Here is a 24290-nt window from a genome sequence, read left to right on the forward strand (position 1 = left end):
TGCAATATATAAAGAATGACCGTGAAGCTAATCCATTATTAGGTTGTGATTTGTTATTCTACTAAAATCAGTTTTTTTTTTTTTCCCCTTTTAACCACACTGCTGAGCAGCCCATGGATCCAACCAGGTGGTTTCATGATTGGGCTAATTTTGAAACGGTGCTGAAATTGGTCGATGCTTCTCTATAGCGTCGGATGAAATTCAAATCAAACCATGCTTTAAAGCGCGTCAGAGGAAAAAAGAGCAATAAAGCCAATCCTCTGCCTTTTTCCTCCCATATATCCGATCTATCCTTCATCGGGCACACGGTATATCTATTTCTTCCATGAGAATTTTGCTACTACCACATAGTGGCGAATAATGGGAAGAACAATCTGTCACTGACTATAGAGAAAGTATGACATCAACATGCAACTGTAAGTTGGATTTTGGCATCAAACATGTAGTTAGCATGGCAAGTATTAAATATTGCATTTAATGTATTGCTTAAAGTTACTATCTATGTTGACCATCATCATACTGCTTACAACTTGGAGAAATGATTCGTGCTATATCATAAGCAGCAATCGATCCGCGCACACATACGCGAACACACTCACATGTGCAAGCATGAGCATGCGCGCACACACACAGAGAAAGAGAGAGCTGAGCCCATGATTTGTCATCTTTTCTATCAAAAATACTACTAATTTTGTAGATAATTTTTTATTCAACAAACAAAAAATTCTAACAATGTCCTCGTATAAATATTAAAGAAGTTATGTCTAGCTATTAAACTCTCCCATGCACCTACCTTCACTAGTCTTCAATCATTTTTGCCTTTTCTCAGCTACAATATACCATCAATCATTAGAATCTTTTGGATTTGTGAATAAATGTTAAATAAAGTTTATCTCTAAAGGATTCGTATGAAGTTGAATATTACTTTTTGGAAAAGCCATGAATATTAAGATGTGCAAGTGTTGATGGAGGGGGAAAGGCATTGCCAACTCATTAACCTCAGAAAGATGGTCGATAGCTGTAATACTCATTTAATGAATGCACTCCACTTTTGCCAACTCAACGACTTGGGCATATAATTATAGATGTTTTCTTTCTTTTTGGTATGATAGGATTAAGGTGAAAAATAAAGACAGGTAGCAGGTGTTCAGAATGGATGGATTCAGCCTAGGATGAAGTTCATATAACTAGAGCTATCAATGGCTAGACCAGCCCACGCGGCTTGAAATCCTGGGCCAAGCCCTCCTTTTTCATCCAAAACGCAATTGAACCTAATACTAGAAGCCCACAATTGCTTGGGCTAGTTTCAGGCTGAATATGTTACACTAACATGTAACGGCATGCAAGATTGATGCCCATTGTAATTTATCCTTGTTCTGCTCTGATGATTTCCAAGTTCCTATAAAGATGAAGCTTTTCTTGTAGGTCGGATAGATCAAACATGTTATAGTTTTTTTTTTTTTTGGATGCTACCAACTATTTTTCTTCTAAGTTTTAATAATGTGATTTCAAGCTGCATCCATCCATTCTAAAAGCCCTAGTTATATGAATTTCATCCTAAGCTGCATCCATCCATTCTGAACTCCTGCTATCTGTCCTTAATTTTCCCATTAATCCTATTATACTAAAAAGAAAGAAAACATCCATAATTATATGCCCAAGTGGTCGAGTTGGCAAAAGTGGAGTGCATTCATTAAATGAGGATTGCAGCTATGAATACTTTAGTCATGCACCTTGAGTATATGTAGAAAATAGAAATTTAAATAATAATAATTTTTAATATACTTGAAATTTATCTTGATAAAATAATTTAAAAATCTAAACTCTATATCAAGCAGGATATTAATCTTCTTTGATGATTTTTTTTTTCAAAAAAAAAAATTCTTTAGTAGACGAGCCGCCGGTGAGGACGAAGACGCGCCAGAGCTTGATCCCTCAATGGCCGCCCTAACCTCGGCTTCGAAGACAAGAAAGTGGAGATCCTGAGGCCACCATCTAGCATCTAGCATCTAAGAAGGAAAAAAAGTGAGGAATGGAAGTAAAAGAAGAGAAAAAGAATGGAAAAACCTTCTCAGAAGCATCTAGCATTTGAACCGAGACCCGCCGTCCACAAGCACCACCGGATCTCCGCCCAACTTGCCAGGTCCGTCCTGCGATCGGATCTAAGAAAAGACTTAGACCTAGATTTAGGGCAAGAGGGAAGAGGTCGACGAGATGGGGATGATCGAAAGAAATTTCACCTGCTCTAAGAAGAGAAACCGGATATCCATCTCCGCCGGCTGTAGAGCTCTACCTCTGCTGGGAGTGGCGGAGGCCGGGGTCCTCGTAGCGTCGGCGGAAGTGAAACAGAGCACACCGATCGAGGCTGTGGATTGATGTCGGTGCCGGAAGATTTGTCACCGGAACTCTCCCAAAACCCTAGATATCGCTTCGACGACGCCTTAAAGAGAGGAGGAGAAGAAGGAGAAGGAGGCTTACCTTAGACGAGGGCGAGGTTGACGGCAGTGGGGAAGCGGAATGGAGCACGCCGATCGGGGATGTGGATTGATGTCGGCGCCGAAAGATTTGTCGCCAGAACTCCTCCAAAATCCTAGATATCGCTCCGACGACACTTTAAAAAGATGAAGAGGAGGAGGAGGCTTACCTTAGATGAGGGCAAGGTCGACGGCGGTGGGGAAGCCGAATGGAGCACGCCAATCAGGGCTGTGGATTGATGTCGGCTCCGGAAGATTTGTCATCAAAACTCCCCCAAAACCTTAGATATCACTCCGATGACGTTTAAAAAGAGGAGGAGGAGGCTCACCTTAGACGAGGGCGAGGTCGATGGCGGCAGGGAAGCAGAACGGAACGCGCCGATCGGGGCTGTTGATTGATGTCGGTGCTGGAAGATTTGTCGCTGGAACTCCCCCAAAACCCTAGATATCGCTCTGACAACGCTTAAAAAGAGGAGGAGGAGGAGGAGGCTTACCTTAGATGAGGGCAAGGTCGAAGGCGGTGGGGAAGCGAAACGAAACACGCCGATCGAGGCTGTGGATTGATGTCGATGCCGAAAGATTTGTCGCTAGAACTCCTCCAAAATCCTAAATATCGCTCCGACGACGCTTTAAAAAGAGGAGGAGGAGGAGGAGGAGACTTATCTTAGACGAGGGCAAGGTCGATGACGGTGGGGAAGCGGAACGGAGCACGCCGATCGGGGCTGTGGATTGATGTCGGCGCCGGAAGATTTGTCATCGGAACTCCCCCAAAATTCTAGATATCGCTTAAAAGAGGAGGAGGAGGAGGCTTACCTTAGACGAGGGCGAGATCGACGGTGGCGGGGAAGCGGAATGGAGCACGCCGATCGAGGCTGTGGATTGATATCGGTGCCGGAGGGAGGAGGAGAGGAGATGAGAGGTGGTGAATGAGAGATTGATGAAGGAGAGGAGAGGAGAGATTGATGTCAGCGCAGAGGCAGCTAGGGCATCGATCGAGACTGAGAAGAGGGGTGACGATGCTTTTAAGCATCGTCGATTCTCAAGATTTACCGATGTTTTTTAGAAGCGTCGACAAGGTTTGATGTTGGACCAAATTTTTTCGACGCTTTCTCGTAGCGTCGGAAAAAAAGTATCGGATTTTCTGTAGTGGTAACAGCTTCAAAAGAATTTTGACGTTATTGAAATTTTGGGTACCACGATGAATGCATGTTGACAAGCTAGAGAAAAGATCAGCAAGCTGTCGATCTTTTGCAGAGATTCGTCAAATAATATAATTTGCCGAATTTTTAGAGCCATTGAGTTTAATAAGTCAACAGTAAGGGATAATCCAAAAGTCTGGTTTCCGTATTTTTGGTGCTTATAAGCTTATCATTTATATCTTATCTTTTTTTAAAAAACTTCTACATAAGCGTGACATCTACCGATTGTTTTGCTAGTTTTTTTCATTTAGTATTGGAGTTTTATAAATAGGGTATTGGCAACAACAATATTAAAATTTATTCTTTTTGAGTTCTATTTTCCTCTTTGCCTTCCAAGAAAATAGTGTTCTTCTTCTCTATTCTGGAGATGGCAGCTTGTCACTTTTTGTCTTTTACCATAAAACCATGCAACCCAAACTCTCACCCAACTTGTTGTGCTCGATAATTACAAATGAAGATTTCCATCTGTTCTCCAACAAAAAAAAAAGAAAAAGAAAAATTGTTTTCATTTCTATTTTTACTTTATTTATTAAATTCTGCGAGTCACCTCATTTCTGGGATATACTTGTAACTTCAGCTGCAGAGGATCTGCATCCAGGAAACTTCAACTCTCTCTTGTATCCTTCTCATGCCTTCTTTCCTTTAATTATTCTTTCCACACTATCAAATCAATATACAATTCATCCGGACTCAAAAATCACCACGTTCTTGCCAACCTATGGTTTACAAGTCAACTAACCGCGTGCCAGCTCCTAGAAATCAAAAGAAATTTTTTTCAAAAAAAAACAACCAAAACCCTCCTTGCTCCAGCTGTTCTCCACCTCCTCCTCCAACACTGACTCAAAAACCAAACTAATCAAAAAAGCAAAAAAAGAAGCCCAAAATTAAATGGGAGGCGTGCATCGATCGGTCACCGGTGGTTCTTGGCGGCGACCGCTAGGAGACGGGCGTAGAGGAGCTCGTTCCAGGTGTCCGGGAGCCCAGGGAGGCACCAGTGGATGCAGTCGGCGTAGGTACGGGGGTCGGCCTTCTGCTCCGGCGTCAGCAGCTCGCCCTGCCGCACCGTGTACACGGACGTGTGCGCATCCTTCCGGTACTGCGACAGCGCCGTGATGTCGATGAAGGTGACGGCAACTCGCCCCGTCGACCGAGTCATGTTCGCCGCCACCCCATGCATTTCCCGGTCCGTGCCCAGCTCCAGCGGCCGGCCCGTCCAGTTCAGCAACGGCAGCGTCTCCTTGGCGCACTTCACTCCCTCTGGGTTCCCCCAGTCCTCACTCCTATACATTTAATTTAATCACCATCCCAACTAATCAAAGTTCATATAATACAAAAACTTTATTTAATTAATACCTACAGCAAGAACACCATCGATCCTATTCATAGCAGATCTCATATATACAAAAAAATAATAGCTAGCCAGCTTCGAATAATGCCAATGAAAAACAAAGATAAAAAAAAAAAACAGTAGAGTTCAATCCAAAGCAAGGTGGTGATTTATTCCTGGCATAAATAATATCGAGGAGTTGCTGGCCTGATAAGAGGACATGGCAGAAAGAAATGGCTAGCTTCCATATAATGCCAATGGAAAAAAATTATAAAAAGTAGATTCCAAAGTGTGGTGACGTTGTCGGCAACGTGGTGGCTTATTTCTTCATAGAAATAATATTGACGACATACAAACGATGAAATATCTAAGACAAGGATATAAAATTTAAGATGATACTAAAGCTATCCCATCGCTATAGAAACTAGTGGGAGCAGTTAACCGAACCCGGGGGGGTGCCAGATTGCTAGCTTCAATCATGCAACCAAAGATTTATGAAGGTACCCGCTTAATTCCAAAATGTCAACTGTCAATATTGAATGGTAGTGATTTAGTTTGTCGACGGAATCTGAATAATGACATGTGAAATGATGTTGTTCTATTAGAATGAGAAGAAAGAAAAGGAGAGAGAGGAGTTTTCTAGGTGAGAAAGCTACATTAATTACAATCTACATGGCTGAATATATACTCGGGTAAAAAAAAAAATTACTCTGGTTCCATAAAATCAGATTTTACCATCCCAATGTTGTACCAAACTTGAACATGCACAAAGACGGAATATTATTACTATATTATTTACATACAAAATTATTGTGAAAATATGCAATCTATTTGAGGACGGGCAATGTGAATGAGATTATCTAGTTGAAATCTTACTTGAATTGCCTGCATGAAAGTTAACCATCAAAAAATTGATCTAACTCAGAATTTAAATTATCTAAGTCAATAACTCAGCTGACATACAAGATCCCTTGTGAACTTTATTCGTCTAAACTATATTTTCCAAACAAATTTGTACAGCAGGCTAGTAATTATAGATATTTCTATTTTTATATAATTTATATCGTTTGATCGGTCTCGTGCATTTTTATAGCTGTAACAAAATTTTCTCATAAAACCAGTGAGTTAAAATAATGAGTGTCACATCGAGTTCCTTTCTGTGATTTTGGACGCTGTATGGCACCGTATGACGAGGGAACAAGCATATGGTACTCGTTAGGTAATTGCGTGCCAATAGTACTGCATGACAGCTAGACTAGCACTGGACCAGCACTAATCAATGTGATACCTATTTATGAGGCCAGTTATATAAATTGCTCACGTACCATCTCAAATGACTTTCAGTTAATTTTTAGTCTATAAAGAACCTTAATTTGTTGTTGTTAATGTAATGACATAAGCTAATACCTAAGCAAAATCACAGCAATGCACGACCTGATTTTTATAATTTTCGATCCCTCGTCATATATTCTAGAAGGTAAATTATGCTATAGTGTTTATTACTTAGTCTTTTCCCTTGTAGACCTAAGTAAAAATACCATTTATATGCATGAAGCTGGTCAATCGCAGACTCATGATGAAATGGCTAACAAAATTAAAGACACGGCATGGTAAACCTACGAGTGACTTAACTTGTTGCAGGATGAAAAGGTTGACAGAATTAAAGATAGCAGTTGTTCACCTAAAATGATTAGGAGACATGCTCATGAAGTACACCGAAGTCCGGTTGGGATCCACGTTCTCATCCACCCATTTGGACCACGTTTTCAGAACTTGTCGATATGCATCTGCCCTCACGATCTCTTCGTAATCCGTCCAGTCTTTAGCCTTCTTCCGCCTGCGACACAGTTTAATGCTTGCAATAAGCTCATCCACAATTAAGTGAGATCGCTTATTCTACCCTTAGTAACAAATTCTACCAAACTACTCACAGGACTTTAAACTTGGCCGTGTTCATCCACCAAATGTAGGTGTTGAAGACCAGGTAGTCCACCCCCTTCCAGTGCTCCCCATGCCTCGCAATCGAATCGGCCTTCACGATCCTCTCCGGAATGCTGTGGATCAACGGATCGTCGGAGTTCGATTCCACGAGGAACGGCGCCCAGTAGAACTCCACCGTAGCATTGTATTCCTTCATACATAATACATATATACCAAAACTCAGCATAAATTTTAATGCAACCATTAGCATTGTAGGTGGCCATATTAATTGAAACGATTGGCAAATGAATATTTATAAGGTTTGATGGTTAATTTCAATGTCAAATATTGGGCGGTAGTACCTTGGCATAGAATATATTACGGGGGCCATCGATGCTGAGCCTTTTCTTGCCCTTGTGGACCACGGACTGGACCAGGCAAACCATGGATTCCCACTGGTTCCGGTTCAACGAGTCCCCCACAAACATCAAACGTTTTCCTCTTAGCCTCTTTAACAGTAGCCTCGCATCGAACCTGGACCAAATTTCCAGAAGCCATCAGCATAATTAGGTGATCAAGAAATGCTATCATTGGAACATAATTATAGAAGAATAGGGAGTCGCGCACTTGGGCAGAGAGCAGTCCCTAGGCTGCCACCTCCACTTCTGGTACGTGTCGTTCCGCCGGCCGTTCTGCATGCAGGTGACCTGCTTGGTGAGGAACTCACACTGCTCCTCATGGTATAGTGGGTATGTCACGTCGTCGTAGACCCACTCGCCGGTGGATAAATCGCATGTCTCCGGCACGGTTATTACCGTGTCTTCGGCGACGGCGTCGGTGTTGCGGCCGTCATGCTGGTCGTCGGAGAGGAGTTGGGGGAGGACGTCTAATGATCTGAACCGGCCGAAGGAAAATTCGGCGAGGGACCAAATGTCCCCGCTGTACATGACCACGGCAAAGAGGAAGATGGAGAGGACGACGACAAAGATCGGGAGACTGCCGCTCTTCCGGACATGTTTGAAGGACTCCGGCGGGCCGAGGGGCGATTTCCGGCGAGGGGTGTGCATAGGGCCTGGGGAATTTTGGGTGTTTGGGGGAGGAGGAGGAGGAGGAGGGGAAGAAAGGTTGAGGGGTTGGAAAGATTAGCGGTGTTCTTCTATTTGTTTTTTCTTGTTTTGTTTTTGTGCTTGGTCTATGTATTTGGTGAGAGGACGCTTTCTGAAGAATTTTCTTCAGTTTTGTTTGAATGGAGACGTCTTCCTTTTTCTTTACCAAGACCCTAAGACCCTCTTAAAGATGGAAACTACAAGAAGGAAACCGTTTGATGAAGTAGGAGAATGGAAGGGTCATGTGGGTCACATGGAAGGTTTTCAAAGGGCGTTGGTTTTTATTAGTATTATATCGACAAGTAGCAGCACGTCATATGTTTGAACATTTTGTGTTTACTTTGGGTAAGTAGTTTTCACAAGTGGTCCTTCATCCGACATGGTTTAATTCCTCACTTCTCACCCTGCTCTCCCAAGGCGAAAATAGAAATAAAAATTCAAAAATGGCATACATGAAAATTTCTATGTTACTAAGTCTCCGTGCACCGAGCACAGAAAAGAATTTGTATTCAGAAAAACTGCTTGATCTTCATCTCAAACTTGGGAATAACTTTATAGTATTGGCGCCGCAGGTTGAGAGATGTTGATCTCTCTTTTTAGAAAAAAATTGATTCACGTCAGAATACAAAACTAATATAATTGTATATTGAAGATATAGAGATCCTTCAAATTATTTATGAGATTATTCAGCTTGTTAAATAGTTTAACAGGTCTGCTTACATATCACTACTTTTTATAAAAAAAATGTTATTATTTTATGTTTTATTTTATAAATCTATTGTAAGTATTTTCTGTAGATACAAATTTTTTTAACAAAAATCGGGTGGCTTTGCTTTCTTATGTATATATATAAAAAAAGGAAATCTCATTGCACCAAGCCCTGCATAAGTCTGAAACTTTTGAAACCTCGGTTGCATAAAACCTTTACAATTAGCTAACGTGGCAGATTTTTATTCGGCATGAAACTTGAAATGTGCTGTTGAGTGGGTGTACCAATCAGGTCGATCGATTAGAAAAGTCAACAGGTCTTTATATTAATGACTTTGTCAATCCCAATGCCATCTCGATTTCAATAAAGTTACCATCCTAGCTACCATGAGAAAAGAAGTCAGGGGATGCTGGTTTAACCGTGCATCCTTTTAGAAATAAAGCTGATATGCTACTTTCTAATTTTATTGCCATGATTGTACCGTACCAGTCCAAATACCTCGCTAGATTCTCTACCTCTCCATACCTGCCTCTCCATATTTTAGCATCTCACACCTTCCTTGGGACGTATTGACCATTTTGTGTGACCGACAGTAGTTCATGCAAATTTAGGCATCATCAAATTTAATTCTAAAAGAGTTTATGTGAAAATAGAATTAGGTTGGTGGAACTAAGTTGACTCAAAAATTTATTGATTTGAATTCAGATTAAAAATCCACATCCAAACCCAACTTATTTTATTAAATAGGCAACATGATTCATGGTACATAACTTGTTTGATAAATAAATTAAATGAGTCTCAATAGATTAAACAAATTAAGCATGTATTAAAAGGGTTATAACTGTTTGACTCATGACCCACCCTACTATTAATAATTCAAAATAGATTAACTAGATTAGGACTCTAAATCTGGATCGAACCTATTTAATAATCAAGTAAAATCGAATCAACCCGGTTATAATTGAACCCATTTGTATCAAAACGAAACCTATTTAAACAGTTTGTTTATGAATCGTTTAATGGATTAACTACCGAGCACCTTGCTAGTTTACTAGAATGGTTATTTATAATTAGGAAAGATGAGATCTTTTGGCATAAACTTGCCATGTGCCGAAGGTGAAGGAATCCACTTTCTGATCAATGCATAAACAATCCATAATTATATTGAGGTGTGTGATTCGTGTTACAATTTGCAAAGAGGAGTCTCCACTCTCCACATGGTATTTTTAAACTTTGCTACCTGAATTGGATGACCAGATATAGTTTAACATTAAGAATACTTTTGGATGAAGACCTCAAGTCCAAATCGATTTGCTAACCACTCCACTGAGGATTGGTGGAGAATATGTTGAGATCCCGTAATCAGAAGAAACTCAGTATCGGAAGTAGCACGGATTCCGATTTAATTTAAACAACTAGATAACAATAGAAATTATATAGGGAAAAAAAATCATGTGAATGGAAGACGTACGTAAGAAGGCTTTTGAAATAAACAGCAAACATTGACAAAACGGTGCAGCCGGGGGAGAAAACTTGAACAAAATAATTCCCATGTTGAATGGCTGGTCCCATGTTGAATCTTTACTTTGTAATAGATTCACGTCAATCTTAGCTGTCTCAGCCCAATCAAAGTTTTGGAGCCAACTGTTGATGACGAATAGAAAACAAGAAATGGTCAAGAAACCATTAAAATGTTCACCAAAGTAAACTGGTAAAATCTTATAAAACCATGACGTACGCCATTATTTGAATCAGCAAGTTGTTCTTAAAGATTCCACTTACTTTGTTTCTATCTATCCTCAGACGAGTGACTCTATACATCTTATACACGTCAACACCTTCATTTCCAATCCCATGTGTTTCAAACGTGGATCTTCATGACCGCAGAATTAAGAAAGATATCAGCATTCGAGCCCCTCCGCTATACCAGCCAAGGGCTCTTAGATGGTTAAATCTCTTTCCCACTTCCTTTCTAAGCTTGCTCTCTTTTTTATTCCTTTTTGTTTGTTTCTTCTTTTTTTTTGTTGTTGTCGTCGTCGTTGTTACGCCACCTAAGGGCAACCATTAAATAGCTTGGTCTTTTGCACCTTGAGGAGATTTTTGCGTTCAAGATTGTCTAATTCCATGCGAGCCAGGTTGCATGGCTCAACGTAGCATGATTCGGGCATGATCCAATTGCTGCCGATTTGGATTTGGTGCAATTTTGACCAATAAGATAGATACTGCTGATGTCCTCTCAAAATAAATAAATTAATAAATACTGCGTAAGTCTACGCAGCTGATCTAAACAACTAAACTAATTAGAGATTAAATCAGATGGCCCGAACCAAAAGATCTTGCTGATATAAAATTATGTTTCTTTGCCTTGCAGAGAAGTCATCTCTTTCTTCTCTTGAGATTAGACACCTCACTTTATCCAAATCTTTTCAGTTCCATATTCCCATGTACAAGTACTCTCTTTGCTGACCTAGAAAGTGTCCTCAAAGTAGTTGGGTACTTGGATTTTCAGTTCCCCCCCCCAGCAAACTGGTGGTTAGATTGGGAGGGCCTGCAGGACCGGACTCCACTATCGGAAGTGATATTGTAAAGAATAAGGAATAGCTTGTCCTTACCTATAATGCATGCCATGGAATTGTGTGCCCACAATGTCCACACTCATGGATTGGTACTTAGCTCACAAGCCCGGCCATGTTTCAGAGGGAAGGATTTCCCTTGAAGGAAGAGCAATGCCAACTAAGTTGAGGCCTTTTGGCTACTAAAGGGAAAACCTTGAAGTGGTCCTCATCTAACTCTTGTCCTTTACAATTCAATTTAGGTCCAGCTATAAATCCGGACGATAGACTCGGATTAACTCTGAAGACAAGAGGATGTAAGCTAGTGTAGTTAGCAAAGTTACTGGAGGATGGTGTCAGCGACCTGGTTTGAAGTGCCTTCCTTACCTAATTTTGGCTAGGTTTCCTCTCTTTCTAGTTATTGAAAAGTGTAATTTTGAATAAAGAACAAAAACAAAAAACAAAAAACATAATGCTAAAGGCTCATGCATCCAATCTGACCTTGTCAAATATGGATGCAATGATCTATCAAGGTAATGTATGTGCCCATATCGAGGTTAAAGATATAATGATTTTTTCGGTAAACAAAGATATAAAGGTTGACTGCATGCTAGTTCATGCTAGATGCACGTCTTGCATTTAAGCCGAAACCCTTTGCTTGAAGCAACTGCTATTGTGATAGTGAGTTAGGAATTAATGTCACTAAAGTATGTTATACATACATACATAGGATCAGGATTAAGTTATATCTAGTGTAGGTCTTACATATACACCGAAACTTATATAATTTCAATATTCTAATTTATGCATCCAGTGATCAAAAAAATATATTTTAATTTATGGTACAGAACCACAAGATGCCAAAGTTTAATGACTAGGTCATGTAAAACAAAAGGAGTATGTTCGAAGTCATTAGCCATGGATCTACGGTTCGGAATTAGATCATGCGTGTAAATCTAGTAGTATCCATCATTTCTTGGAAGAAATTTCGCATGTGTATGCATTTGCTATAATAAAACTCTATTACGATTTTAGAAAATTCACCCCTTTTTTTTGGATTTGAATTTTCGAGGACCCTACCGTGTTCATCCATGTCCGGTTGGACTTCATCTTTTTAATGTCGTTTGAGAAGCCCAGATGGGCAAAGGCTGTATGGCTTCAATAGGAGGCCTGCACCCAACATAGTCATAGCTCTGCTCTCATGGTCTGACCTGAATTAGCCTTAAAAAACAAAGAAGAATCATTTATGCCGTGTTTGACTTCCCATTTTGCATTCTTTGAGGTCCATCAAGCATCTAGAAATAATCTCTATTCAGGAAACTTTCATTGGAAAGTTCTCCATATTGAAGTGCTTCACATTTTATTAGAAAAGTGGGACAACTCTCAGGAACAAAAAGGGTAGGATTAGGACCCTCTTTTAAGTGTTTGATCCATGGGAGGTGTCCCCTAAAGTGGGATAGGTGGACATGATTTTCCTGAGCTAACAATGATTGTATATAATTTGAAGCCACACTTAAAACCCTAATGAACCTGCGTCGCAAGTTCATTATTAGATCCTTTTTCAGTCGGTCCAAAATCCTAAAGCTTAAAGCCAACCAAGGATCAAAGCGAATACCTTTTAAGCCTCATAACTCTAATTTAATCCTGGTTTGCTCGTTGTGTGAACAAACTGTCAAGTGGGGATTTTGATCCTACCTATTTTCGCTAGTCTCTACCTTTTGAATAGTTCCTAATGATCTATGATCCTACTTGTTTGTTAAAAATTTTCTTTAGAGCTTGTTTGAGAATTCTACCAGGATTAGGATGGATTTCTTGTTAGATTCATATTTTGGGCAGCCTATTTAAATATGACCCATATCAATACAAAGGGAAGGATTTGGAGAGAAGAAAATGAGACGTCCGATTAAACATTATCACGTTCCGCCATCTTTGGACTTGGGTTTGAGACATGAGATCTAATTAGAAACGGGGAGACTCCGAGCCAAAAATTAAAACCATTCCACCGTGAGTCAAAGAATTAAACGAAACCTTCACCAAAACAAGCTTCTAGCACCTAAGTACAGAGAAAACGCGAACCACCATATCAAGCTTATCAAGATGAGCTCCCCTCAAAGGAGGTGATGGAGATGAACAAGCTGAGCTTAACAAGATTTAGATTTAGATCGTCTGGATCACTTCAAAGTTAGTACAAACAATGACAACCAATTTGGAGGATCATACATAAGGTTAGTGCAAACAATGGAAAAAAAAAAGAAAAGAAAAAGGTAATAATTAGAGAGTCATGTACCGAGGTAAAAGTCGAGAGACAACGGATATGTTCCCTAAATAAGTTCTCTTCGTATTCCTCCAAAGTTTTCCCCTCCTCAACTATTCATATGTGCCTCCACCTTTGGGAGTAAAATATATTTCCTCACGGCTATTTGAACTAATAATTAGCATTTCCATTTCTTATGACTTGAGCATATGTTTTTTCAGAAGAGAGCAAATTTTTTTCTTTATCATTTTACAAAGACCAGATATATAGTACTAAATGGAACTTTTTTTTGTTTGTTTGTTTGTTTGTTTGATGGAAAGGATTCTAAGGAGCTATGAGCTCGATAAGACACCCAATTTATTAACAGAAAAGTACGTATATCGGCGTAAAAGAAGGATTGAAAAAGAAGAAAAGGAGTCTGAGAAAAAAGAAGTATAAGGGACAGTAACTGCAGAAGTGAAAACAGAAATCTCTAAACCGAAGGGAAGAAAATAAGTCTATGGAACCTTTTATTTTTTTTGGATGATAAGGGAGGCAAGATGCCACCCAGCTTTTATTACTAAATGAAGCTTATGTATAAGAGTTTATGTATGAAGGTAGCAGCAGGGGTATTGAAACCTGCTGTACAAAATAAAAAAACAACAACATAATTTCAGAATATAACTACGGAAACCTGCTATGTAAGAAGTTTAAGCTGCTGTCCAAAGAAAACAGAGATAATGGAGCAGATACATGGTGTGAAACAAGAGATTAGAACCAGTCGAATAAGATGAGTTCAGACAACGACAGCTAAGAATAAGCTCCAAACAGAGTACTTCAGCTAAGAATAAGCTCCGAACAGATCATCTTCCTAACTGCAAGGGATGAACGAGAAATTAAACATCAACCAAAGTAGTATCTATCCTCTTGATGTTTTACCAAATTGAAGTAAAGGCCGAGAGTTTACTGGTACACTAATAAATACACAAAGGGGTAGCAAAAGATGCACCAAGAGTGCAACGGTAAGATCAAAGAGACCCATCCGACATATCAATGGGGCCAAATAGTTTGCAAGGTTTCTGTGATTGTCGATCTATTTATTCGAACATAAACTTCCCCAAATCTCGAAGGTGTGGAGTTTTTTTTTTTTTTTTTTTGGTTTTTTGTGAAAGATTTTTGGATTCCATCCTTGCCAAAATTTGCCAACTAAGAACCATAGAAAGTTAATCCCAAGCTCTTCTCATCAAAGGGTGGATCTTTCTTCGTCTCTAGAAAGTCCACAGGGCACGAAGGCTTTGGGCTTGCCTTCCAAATTGAGACACATCAAAACTGATTTGTTCGAGAAAGGGCAGTCGCTGGGAGAGAGAGTTCATGCTAGCTTCACGCAATGGACATCCTCGTCAGCCGTGGGGATCTAGATATGTTTGAATCTGGCAAATTACGGCATGCAAAACCAACCTCCAAATCACTTAAAATAAGCAGCATCAACGAGGATTGCTGAGGGAGACTTATGCAAAAATTTCATCAAATTGGAATGTTTTTTCTGAAAAATTAATGCCCAGGTACGATGTTTTGAAAAATTGTTTTTGTATTTTTGATTAACTCGGAAAAAATGGCATAATTCAGAGTGGCTCATGTTTAGCCAAGCTTCTATTTTTCTGAAAAAATTATGTAAAATACCTGTTATGTTTTTAATAAAAAAAAAAAAGCCTTACCTCAATCTATCTAGAAGTTTCAGACATATCTAATTTTCAAACATAAGGTATTTCTCCAAATAGGTCCGAGATGTAATCTTGCTGAGTTTCGCTTAGCCTATCGTAATGAAAAGTCTTATATAATAATTTCATGTTTTAGCTAGTTTTAATCCAAATTTTTCGCATATCTTGCTGTATTGGGTAGTCTTGTCATGCGAGCCGAAGGCATCGCACAAGACATGAATGACAGATGAAAGTTTTATGTCAATGCGTGATCTGTGGAGTCAAATTTTATTTGGATCCATGCGTGCACATGGGTAAGTTGTCCCACCTAGCTACTATTAGTAAACAGTCCGTCTTAAGGGCCCAATGTCGGGAACAATGAGAAATTTTACGACTCATTTATGCAACAACTCAACTGTTTATGAGGATACTCCATAAGATCACAAGACCTTGGATGATATATTCTTGCATTTAGAAGATCATACAAATCCCTTGCAATGATTGCATGATGTTCTAAAATATCAAGTGTGCTTGTTGCATCTAGACGTAGGAGCTCCAAGCCACCTTAGCCCTCGCTAAAATTGATAAAATAAAGTATCAACTATGATTAAATATATAAGCAATAACACTAACAATCATGGTGGTTAGATAATATTGCAGTGGCTAATGCACGAATTGTAACGTCTAAGCAACATTTCCATTCTGAAATTAAACTAACGATCTTCTTATCTACAAGTTAGGAGTGGTGGGCTGTATATATATATATATTTGCTAAGATGAATGGTTCATACAAATTTAGTATGGATACATCCAATAAAGTCAGAAAATAAAAGGTTTTGGAGCGCTTTAGACAGCTAACCTACAAGGTGTATACTTCCGACGTGACTGACCACGTACGAAGCCACCTAATCTGCGGCCCCGTTTGCCTCTCTAAATACATGATTGGCCTGACGGTGGGCTAGATATTCAATTTAGAATAAATTAGTTGCATTGATTGATACAATGAGGAGGCAGGTGGAGATGCTATCACCAACAGTGCAACTTGCTATGTATTCATTTTTCAGTCAGACTATTTTTAATAAGTATGAAAGCAGCACATGCATTTGGTCATCTAGGTTCGTCTTATTTAATTGGTATCTTGTTGTAACCAAATACTCAGTGGTCTTTTTTAAAAGCAAAAAAATCTGAACAAAGTCTGTTTCATTACATTTTTGATGAACGGACGAGCAATCTTTTATAAATCGGATGATCATTGCATTCTAAAAATCCAAAATAATAGAAAGTTCCATGTTCCTAGCATATGCCAAAACATATTCTTTCCTTCAGTTTTTTAGTATATAAACTTGGTGCAGAACCTACAACCCGTGACCTAATAATAACAAGCCCAGGAGATGTGGAATTTTTTATGTTCAAGTTGATATGGTATCGTAAATTGGTTAAACTAAATAATTGAATGCACGAGACCATGATCTTGTGGCAAAATTAAATCGAGGACCAAAAACAAACATAAGGAAATAAATGTGTGAATGCGTGATAACATGCAAGAAACCTTTCCATTTAATACATGTTATTTTTATTGCTCACACACTGAAAAAAAAAAAAAAAAAAACTGTTTTCCTTCTGTATTAGTTCCTTACTTCCTTTCTTTATTCCTTTTTGTTTATTTTTAAATTTCTGCACCCAACCAATTAGTTATCACAAACATCAAGCTTTCGTTATTCCTTCTGTATTAGTTCACCACCCAACATCAAGCTTGTGAGCATATTGGTTGGTAATCCAACAAACTCAATCATACCTAGAGAAGCTTGAAACAACCTTGCATGCGAGAGGAGAAAATAATGTCCAAATGACAGGCACTGGCTTGCCAGAACAGCCTTTCATGCTACGTATTATTTTATTAGGTATCAGTAGTTCATTGTAAGATATGAGTATCAGAAATGACAATACTGCTTTCTTAAAGGATTCTCCACTTATTTGAAACAAATGAGTTTGCATGAAGATTGTTCCTGATTGATTGGATCGCATTTGGATTCTTCAAAAAGTTTAGGGTTGCCAAAAGCCAATCCAATGGTAAATTGGTCGGTTTTGAATATGGACCCTAATTCAACATGTCCACTTAAAACTTAATTCTAGATCTTTGTATAGTAGTAGCAATGCAATGAATAATAAAATTTCGGTTTTGAATGACTAGGGAGGTCACATACTTCATAGTTAAGTTAAAAGGAAGAATAAACATAATCGGAGAAAACAGTTGAACAAGCAACACGAAGAGAATTTATCATATCTTTTTTTCTATTTTTCTTTTCCTCAGGTTAGCCTGCTCTAGAACTTTTATCTCAATCTGAAGTCTGAATTAATTCAGATAGGGCCTTGATACCCAATTCTTTTTTTTTTCAAAAAGAGAAGAAAAGTTATAAAAATGAACAAATTATTGGCAAGAAGACCACTACCAGTACTACATAAAAGAACAGCCTGTTTTTATCAAGGCAACATAAACTCAGAATATATTTCAATATGAACTTCACTAATAATTCAGTAATTAATTCCATAAGTCAAGAATTTGATAGTTAGTTGCAAGAATGGGACGAGGAAACCAAATAAAGAAGAGAAATATCGCAAGATAGATCCACTCTATTAATAAAATATGCACAAAGTCTCCCTCGCGTTGCATCCCGTCTCAATAAAAATAGATGGATTGGATAAAAAAAGAGGGATCAAAGAAATAAATAAAAGAGAGCAAATTCATCAAGAAAGTTCCATCCTATCAGCGTTCGCCAACTCTCCCATCTTTCGTTTTCCGGCGAATGGGGGGATCGGACGCCGTTTCACGGCCTCCAGGGTCCCCTTTTTATCCGTTCAACGTTTCCGTGGTAGCGACCGCTCTTGATCGACGGCGATCACCGTTCATCACAGAACGGACGGCGGGAAAAAGGCCACAGTCCCTTTCGAGTTACCCCGGAGTGGGGCCCAGCTGAGTCAGCTCTCGTGAACCGGGAAACGGATAGCTTCCGTTGCGTGGCGGCGGGCCCCACTCTCTTATGGGCGGGGTCCACCGGATCAGCGGTGGATGGCCGCACGCCGCCATCGAACGACGCGATGAAAAGGCGCCGTCCGACGCAGCGAAGGGCTAACAACGCAATTAACAATGTTTTAATGACGACGGGGTCAAATTAATGAATAATTAGAGAGAGAGAGACCGAAGGGTGCGGTCTCTCTGATAAGGCTCGGTTTGGGCCTATTTAAAGCGCACCAGGGGCGGCACCCAGAGAAGCATGCCCTCATAACCAGTTCGAAAGCTTCCTCTGTTCTCTCGTGTTCTTTTCTTCTTCTTGCTGTTGCTTGGGTGTCAGGGTGTTTGTTCTCTTGATTCATTTCATCCCAGTCATGTGTGGGATACTTGCTGTGTTGGGTTGCTCCGATGACTCGCAGGCGAAGAGGGTTCGAGTGCTGGAGCTCTCTCGCAGGCAATGATTTAGCCATCCATACTTATATCTCTGTTCTTCTTTTTTTTTTTTCCATCATTTGTTTCTGTCCACTGGAGGGGGTGAAGTTGTGAGGCTAGTTTATGATTGCCATCATGATGAGGTTTATTTGGCATTTTATTCATCCTGTTGTCTGTTTTAAATTTTTAGCTACCAACCATTTAAATGGGCAAATCATCCTTCTATCATTTTTGTGTTCATTTTGTTAACCAAGTAAGATGCATGAATAAAACTTCCGCCAGAATTCGTTTAGGGATTCCCAGTGATGCTATTCCGGGATATCATCATTATGTAACTATAGTAAGATAATATATTAGGGGGGTGTGGGGGGCTAAAAGCTTCCCTTTCCATCAATTTATATATGTATATATATATACACATATATTAGGGGGATGGTCAAGACTCAAGATTACTCTTGTTGATAAGCTATACTATTTATCGAGAGTTATCAAGTGTATTACCTCTCATATGTGATTCTCATGCATGCTAACGTCTATATATTATGATTACCTATATATACATACTGTTCCATTTTTGTTTTATGTTTGATTGATAGGCGCCTTCACATGGTGATGTTTCCTCCTCTGGAGTAAGCCAAAAGAATGGAGCTTTTTATATAGTTTCTTATATTTCTTTTCTATCAAAACCTGGATAAAAACAATATTAGATAGGAAAAGTTGGTGAAAGCTCCCATCACTTTGAATACGACAAATAGTTTATTTCAACTATGAGCATTTTCGAGCCCATATCATGGATGATAACTGTGAAATTATGCAGGGAGACATTCTTGTTGTATCAATATCATCGAATATTTTCATAGCCAATTTAAAACCTTGGAGTTATTTGTTATTCATTAACATTCCAATTGAAAAATATATGATTCTGCATGCAAAGATACTTTGTTGAAGATATATCTCTATTAAATGATGTAAAGATGGAGGTTTGTTTCCCTATCATTTCCATATGGATAAATGATTGAATGAACTGAAGAGGCCGATTTCATCTTTGTGACAGATTAAAGCATCGTGGTCCTGACTGGAGTGGTTTACACCAGTATGGTGATTGCTTTTTGGCTCACCAACGGCTAGCAATCATTGATCCGGCTTCTGGAGATCAACCACTTTATAACGAAGACAAAACTGTCATTGTGACGGTATGGCCTATAAGAGAATCTCTATCACAAACCTAACAGAAACTTTTCTTTACTTACCTTTGTTCATGGGTTATTAGAATTAGATAATTTGTATACCTTGCATGAAAACAAGAGGAAGAAAATAGATTATAACAATCATAGAGAGAGTAAAGCCTTCCATAATTGATAAAAAACCAGAGAGGTGTAGTTTAAGACTTACGCTTGGTGGTGGTTGTTAATTTGAAATGTTTGGAATAACATATTCCAGACACCCTGTGTTATATAAAAAAAATGAAAAATGCATTATAAAAAAGAAAATGAAGTAAGGCCTCCTGTAATTCTATGCACTCAAGAAGATAAAAAGAGAACCTTATAGGGTGATATAGCACCCTTGTAGGAAACTTAGCGAACAAGTTGACTTTAACAGCATAATTGTTCTCAACCGGGATTATAAACCTTGAGCACCCTTGAATTTTGGCTTTGGAATGTTAAGTTCACTGTCTATATTTAGAAGACAAATTATATTTGAGCTCTTTAACAAATCTCAGAGATTATATATGATTATTGATGTCCGTTACATGACTTAATTAAGAGCAAGGAATTTGTGACCTAATATATCTTCACCAATCTTCCTCTTCTTTAAAGCAAAGCTTGGTCTGTACAAATTTCATCTGATAAGAAGATGTTATATGTTTGTATGCATGAATAGGTAAGTCTCTCTTAGCTTTCATTAGGTCAATTCTCATGTCTTGGCATGTATAACTAGTAAGCATATCTAGCCTAAATATGTTTTCCAAACTTATTTACATTTAAAGAAAACAAAGTTGCGCCTGTTCTCCTCCTTGTTGATGTGCCTATTATACGCCGTCATGGATGACCGACCGAATTTTGTGCATGTAACAGGTAAACGGAGAGATTTACAACCATGAAGAGTTAAGGAGTCAATTATCTGACCACAAGTTCAGGACAGGGAGTGACTGTGAGGTCATTGCTCATTTGGTGAGAACCTCTTATTTCTTTTTGTTCTGTCGCCGGTGTTCTTCGATATCATTTGAGATCACAAGTAGCACACTGCACAGATTCATCATTTTGTGCTGCTGAAATCAAGGCAATAAAGGCATACCTAAACTTAGCATCACTTGTAGCTCTCTCTCCCTTTTTTAAATTTAGGTTTGTCTGTTGTAATTAGTCTCATGATTGAAAAAATTTAACATGTAAGAGATTGATCAGGGTTCCCTCTCTGTTTCCATTTTTTGGACAGTATGATGAGCATGGAGAAAATTTTGTGGATATGCTGGATGGAATTTTCTCGTTTGTGTTGCTGGACACTCGCGACCATAGCTTCCTTGTTGCTCGAGATGCAATTGGAGTCACACCCCTCTACCTTGGCTGGGGACTTGATGGTATTTACAAAACCATATAGATGGACAAAATTGGCTCAATTATGATCTCATATGCATCTCTTAGTAGGACTCAGATTTCAGTGGATAGCGATCTCTATAGTAAGGTCATATGAATCTGTTACTCTTTCAGGTTCTATTTGGATATCATCTGAGATGAAGGGGCTGAATGATGACTGTGAGCATTTTGAGTTGTTTCCTCCTGGACATCTGTACTCCAGCAAAGAAGGTAGCTTTAAGAGATGGTACAACCCTCCGTGGTACTCCGAATCTATCCCATCAGTCCCATATGATCCACTTGTTCTGAGAAAGGCATTCGAAGATGTAAGAAGACTACATCTTTTTCTTTTTAAAGCAATACCCAAGATTTGAACCCTGACCTCTTGAAGGACAAGCCCTCATGGGAACATAAGACCGTATCTTAATACATATGACATACGATATTTCTCTACTTAGAATTTCTAAATCACCTTAATGATCCTATATTGCTTATGTCAATACAATTCATCACATCACCATTTGTCACTTCATTATAAGGTTTCTGTGATGCTTGGTGATTAACAAACACCAATTAGATTGGAAAACAGACAGTCCTTATTTTCTCTGGCACTCTATATCTTCTAGTTAAAACGGATTCGAATGGTTTTGCCGCATAACTACTCTACTTTCTTAATTTTTTCAGGCTGTCATTAAGAGGTTAATGACAGACGTTCCATTTGGAGTGCTGTTATCTGGTGGCCTTGATTCATCTTTAGTTGCAGCCGTCACAGCTCGTCACTTGGCAGGGACGAAAGCTGCGAAGCAGTGGGGAACTCAACTCCATTCCTTCTGTGTTGGTTTAGAGGTCAGCATTACACTCTTGCACACTTTCTAATTCTGTAGTGAAGCAATTTTTAAGGCATGTGAAATGATCATTTGCAGGGCTCACCTGATCTGAAGGCTGCTAGGGAGGTTGCCAATTATTTGGGCACTGTTCACCATGAATTCCACTTCACAGTTCAGGTTCGAAGGATGACAATATTTTCCATAAGTGCCTTAAAATTTTTCTGCAGAGGTACCTTCCAAAGCTTGGAAAATACATCAAGTTATTGAACTTTTGTGACTGCTAGGATGGTATCGATGCCATTGAGGATGTAATCTACCACATCGAAACATATGACGTGACTACAATCAGAGCAAGTACCCCCATGTTCCTCATGTCCCGTAAGATAAAGGCATTGGGAGTGAAGATGGTCATCTCAGGTGAAGGTTCGGATGAGATTTTTGGAGGATATCTGTACTTCTACAAGGCACCTAATAAGGAAGAGTTCCACGGCGAGACATGTCGCAAGGTAGGTGGACTAATGCTCACCAAAAGGCTTGCAAATAAAGGTCTGTTGGCCTTTTTTCCATGATCTGGATTGCTCCAGATGCCTCTGCCTTTCATATCAAGTACTTATTCTTTCTGCCATGAAATGCCTTCTCATAATTCTCTCTCGTGGTTTTAATGATGGCAGAATTGCTCTATGTCTTTTGCAGATCAAAGCACTCCACCAGTATGATTGCTTGAGGGCAAACAAAGCGACCTCTGCATGGGGGCTCGAAGCTCGTGTGCCGTTCTTGGATAAAGAATTTATAAATGTCGCAATGAGCATCGATCCTGAATGGAAAATGGTGTGATGAGCATCCAACTTTTATTGCTGATGATATGCTCCAAACATACCCCATTTTTATCTTACACTAAGACTGCTGTTTAACAGATCAAGCCTGATCTTGGTCGGATTGAGAAGTGGGTATTGAGGAAGGCTTTTGATGATGAGGAAAAACCGTACCTGCCCAAGGTCTGTAAACTATCAGGATGTTAAAACAATCAACTGCTTAACATGTTTAACTTTCTTCTGAAATGCTATTTTGGCTCAAAGCATGGCAAGAGTTGAAATCTAAACTATAGGATGTAAGCTTACTCTTGTCCTCTTTAGATGCGTGGATAGCTGACAGAACTAAAAAAACTGGAATTTTTGTTTGTGCAGCATATTCTGTATAGGCAGAAAGAACAGTTCAGTGATGGTGTTGGCTACAGTTGGATTGATGGTCTCAAGGCCCATGCAGAAGATCATGTAATATCGCTCTCCCTTTCTCTTCCCCACCACAGCTAATTCACACTGTAAATTCTCTTTGCAGTTTTAGCTGAAAAGAAAGTTCTCTTCATAATTAATAAAAACTATTTTTTTTTTTAAAAAAAAAATGAATCACAGGTGACAGATAGAATGATGCTGAATGCAGAGCGCATTTATCCACACAACACACCCACCACAAAAGAAGGCTACTACTATAGAATGATCTTTGAGAGATTCTTCTCCCAGGTGATCCACTCAGACCACAATCTACTATCTACCTACAGAATGTTTCCTGGAAATAACTTATCTACAACTTATCTACAGAGTGTCCGGTTCTCTAAATATAAATATCCTAGTGGAGAGTCTATTTGACCTTATAACTTGATTTGGTGCCGCAGAACTCTGCAAGGCTGTCAGTCCCGGGAGGTCCTAGTGTGGCTTGCAGCACAGCCAAGGCCGTGGAGTGGGACTCTCAGTGGTCGAACAACCTTGATCCCTCAGGGAGGGCTGCTCTTGGTGTCCATGTTTCAGCTTATGATCCTCAAGCACCCACTTCTTCAGAAGGAAAAGGACCTGCCATGATCACCCTCAAGAAGCCAAGGATGGTCGAAGTAACAGCTCCAAGCCTCACCATCCAGACCTGAATTTTTCTCAAGTTATCAATATGCCTAAGGACTAGTAATGTTTGCATGGATTCTATCTGTCTTATTGTACTTTTGTCGAAGTTCATGTAATACAAGTATTCGAACAATTGCTTGTATTGGATCAAAAGTAAACCTTCTATGACTATGTCCCAACTTGTTAGGTGGTTTCATTTTCCTTCCATGCAGCAAGTATTTATAAGGAAATTGATTTTCCGCATTGGGTACTCAAGGCAAGTGCTGATGAATTTAATCAACGGAATGCGGTCAATTTCACTTTTGTACCACTGTTAAGATCTTTAATGCATAGACCGAGGGCAGG

The 24290-nt window shown here is 39.2% G+C and overlaps 2 protein-coding genes across 2 annotated transcripts; one reads left to right on the top strand and one right to left on the bottom strand.

The window, feature by feature from the left end:
• Positions 1–4175: 4175 nt before the first annotated feature.
• LOC103718225 (protein ESKIMO 1-like) lies at positions 4176–8116 on the bottom strand. Its single transcript, XM_008806941.4, has 5 exons — positions 7548–8116; positions 7283–7454; positions 6932–7131; positions 6682–6837; positions 4176–4953 (listed from the first exon to the last, which is right to left on the bottom strand). Exons 1-5 carry the CDS (start codon positions 7985–7987, stop codon positions 4584–4586), a joined length of 1338 nt encoding a protein of 445 aa, XP_008805163.2. The 5' UTR covers positions 7988–8116; the 3' UTR covers positions 4176–4583.
• A 10355-nt stretch (positions 8117–18471) lies between these two features.
• On the top strand, positions 18472–24239 carry LOC103718233 (asparagine synthetase [glutamine-hydrolyzing]). The gene is made up of 13 exons (XM_008806953.3): positions 18472–18681; positions 19714–19852; positions 20735–20830; positions 21093–21234; positions 21365–21555; positions 21914–22075; positions 22153–22233; positions 22341–22562; positions 22750–22884; positions 22971–23051; positions 23241–23327; positions 23466–23573; positions 23726–24239. Exons 1-13 carry the CDS (start codon positions 18602–18604, stop codon positions 23969–23971), a joined length of 1770 nt encoding a protein of 589 aa, XP_008805175.2. The 5' UTR covers positions 18472–18601; the 3' UTR covers positions 23972–24239.
• The last annotated feature ends 51 nt before the right edge of the window (positions 24240–24290 follow it).

Source organism: Phoenix dactylifera, chromosome 3 (genome assembly GCF_009389715.1).
Source record: "Phoenix dactylifera cultivar Barhee BC4 chromosome 3, palm_55x_up_171113_PBpolish2nd_filt_p, whole genome shotgun sequence".
Taxonomy (NCBI): Eukaryota; Viridiplantae; Streptophyta; class Magnoliopsida; order Arecales; family Arecaceae; genus Phoenix; species Phoenix dactylifera.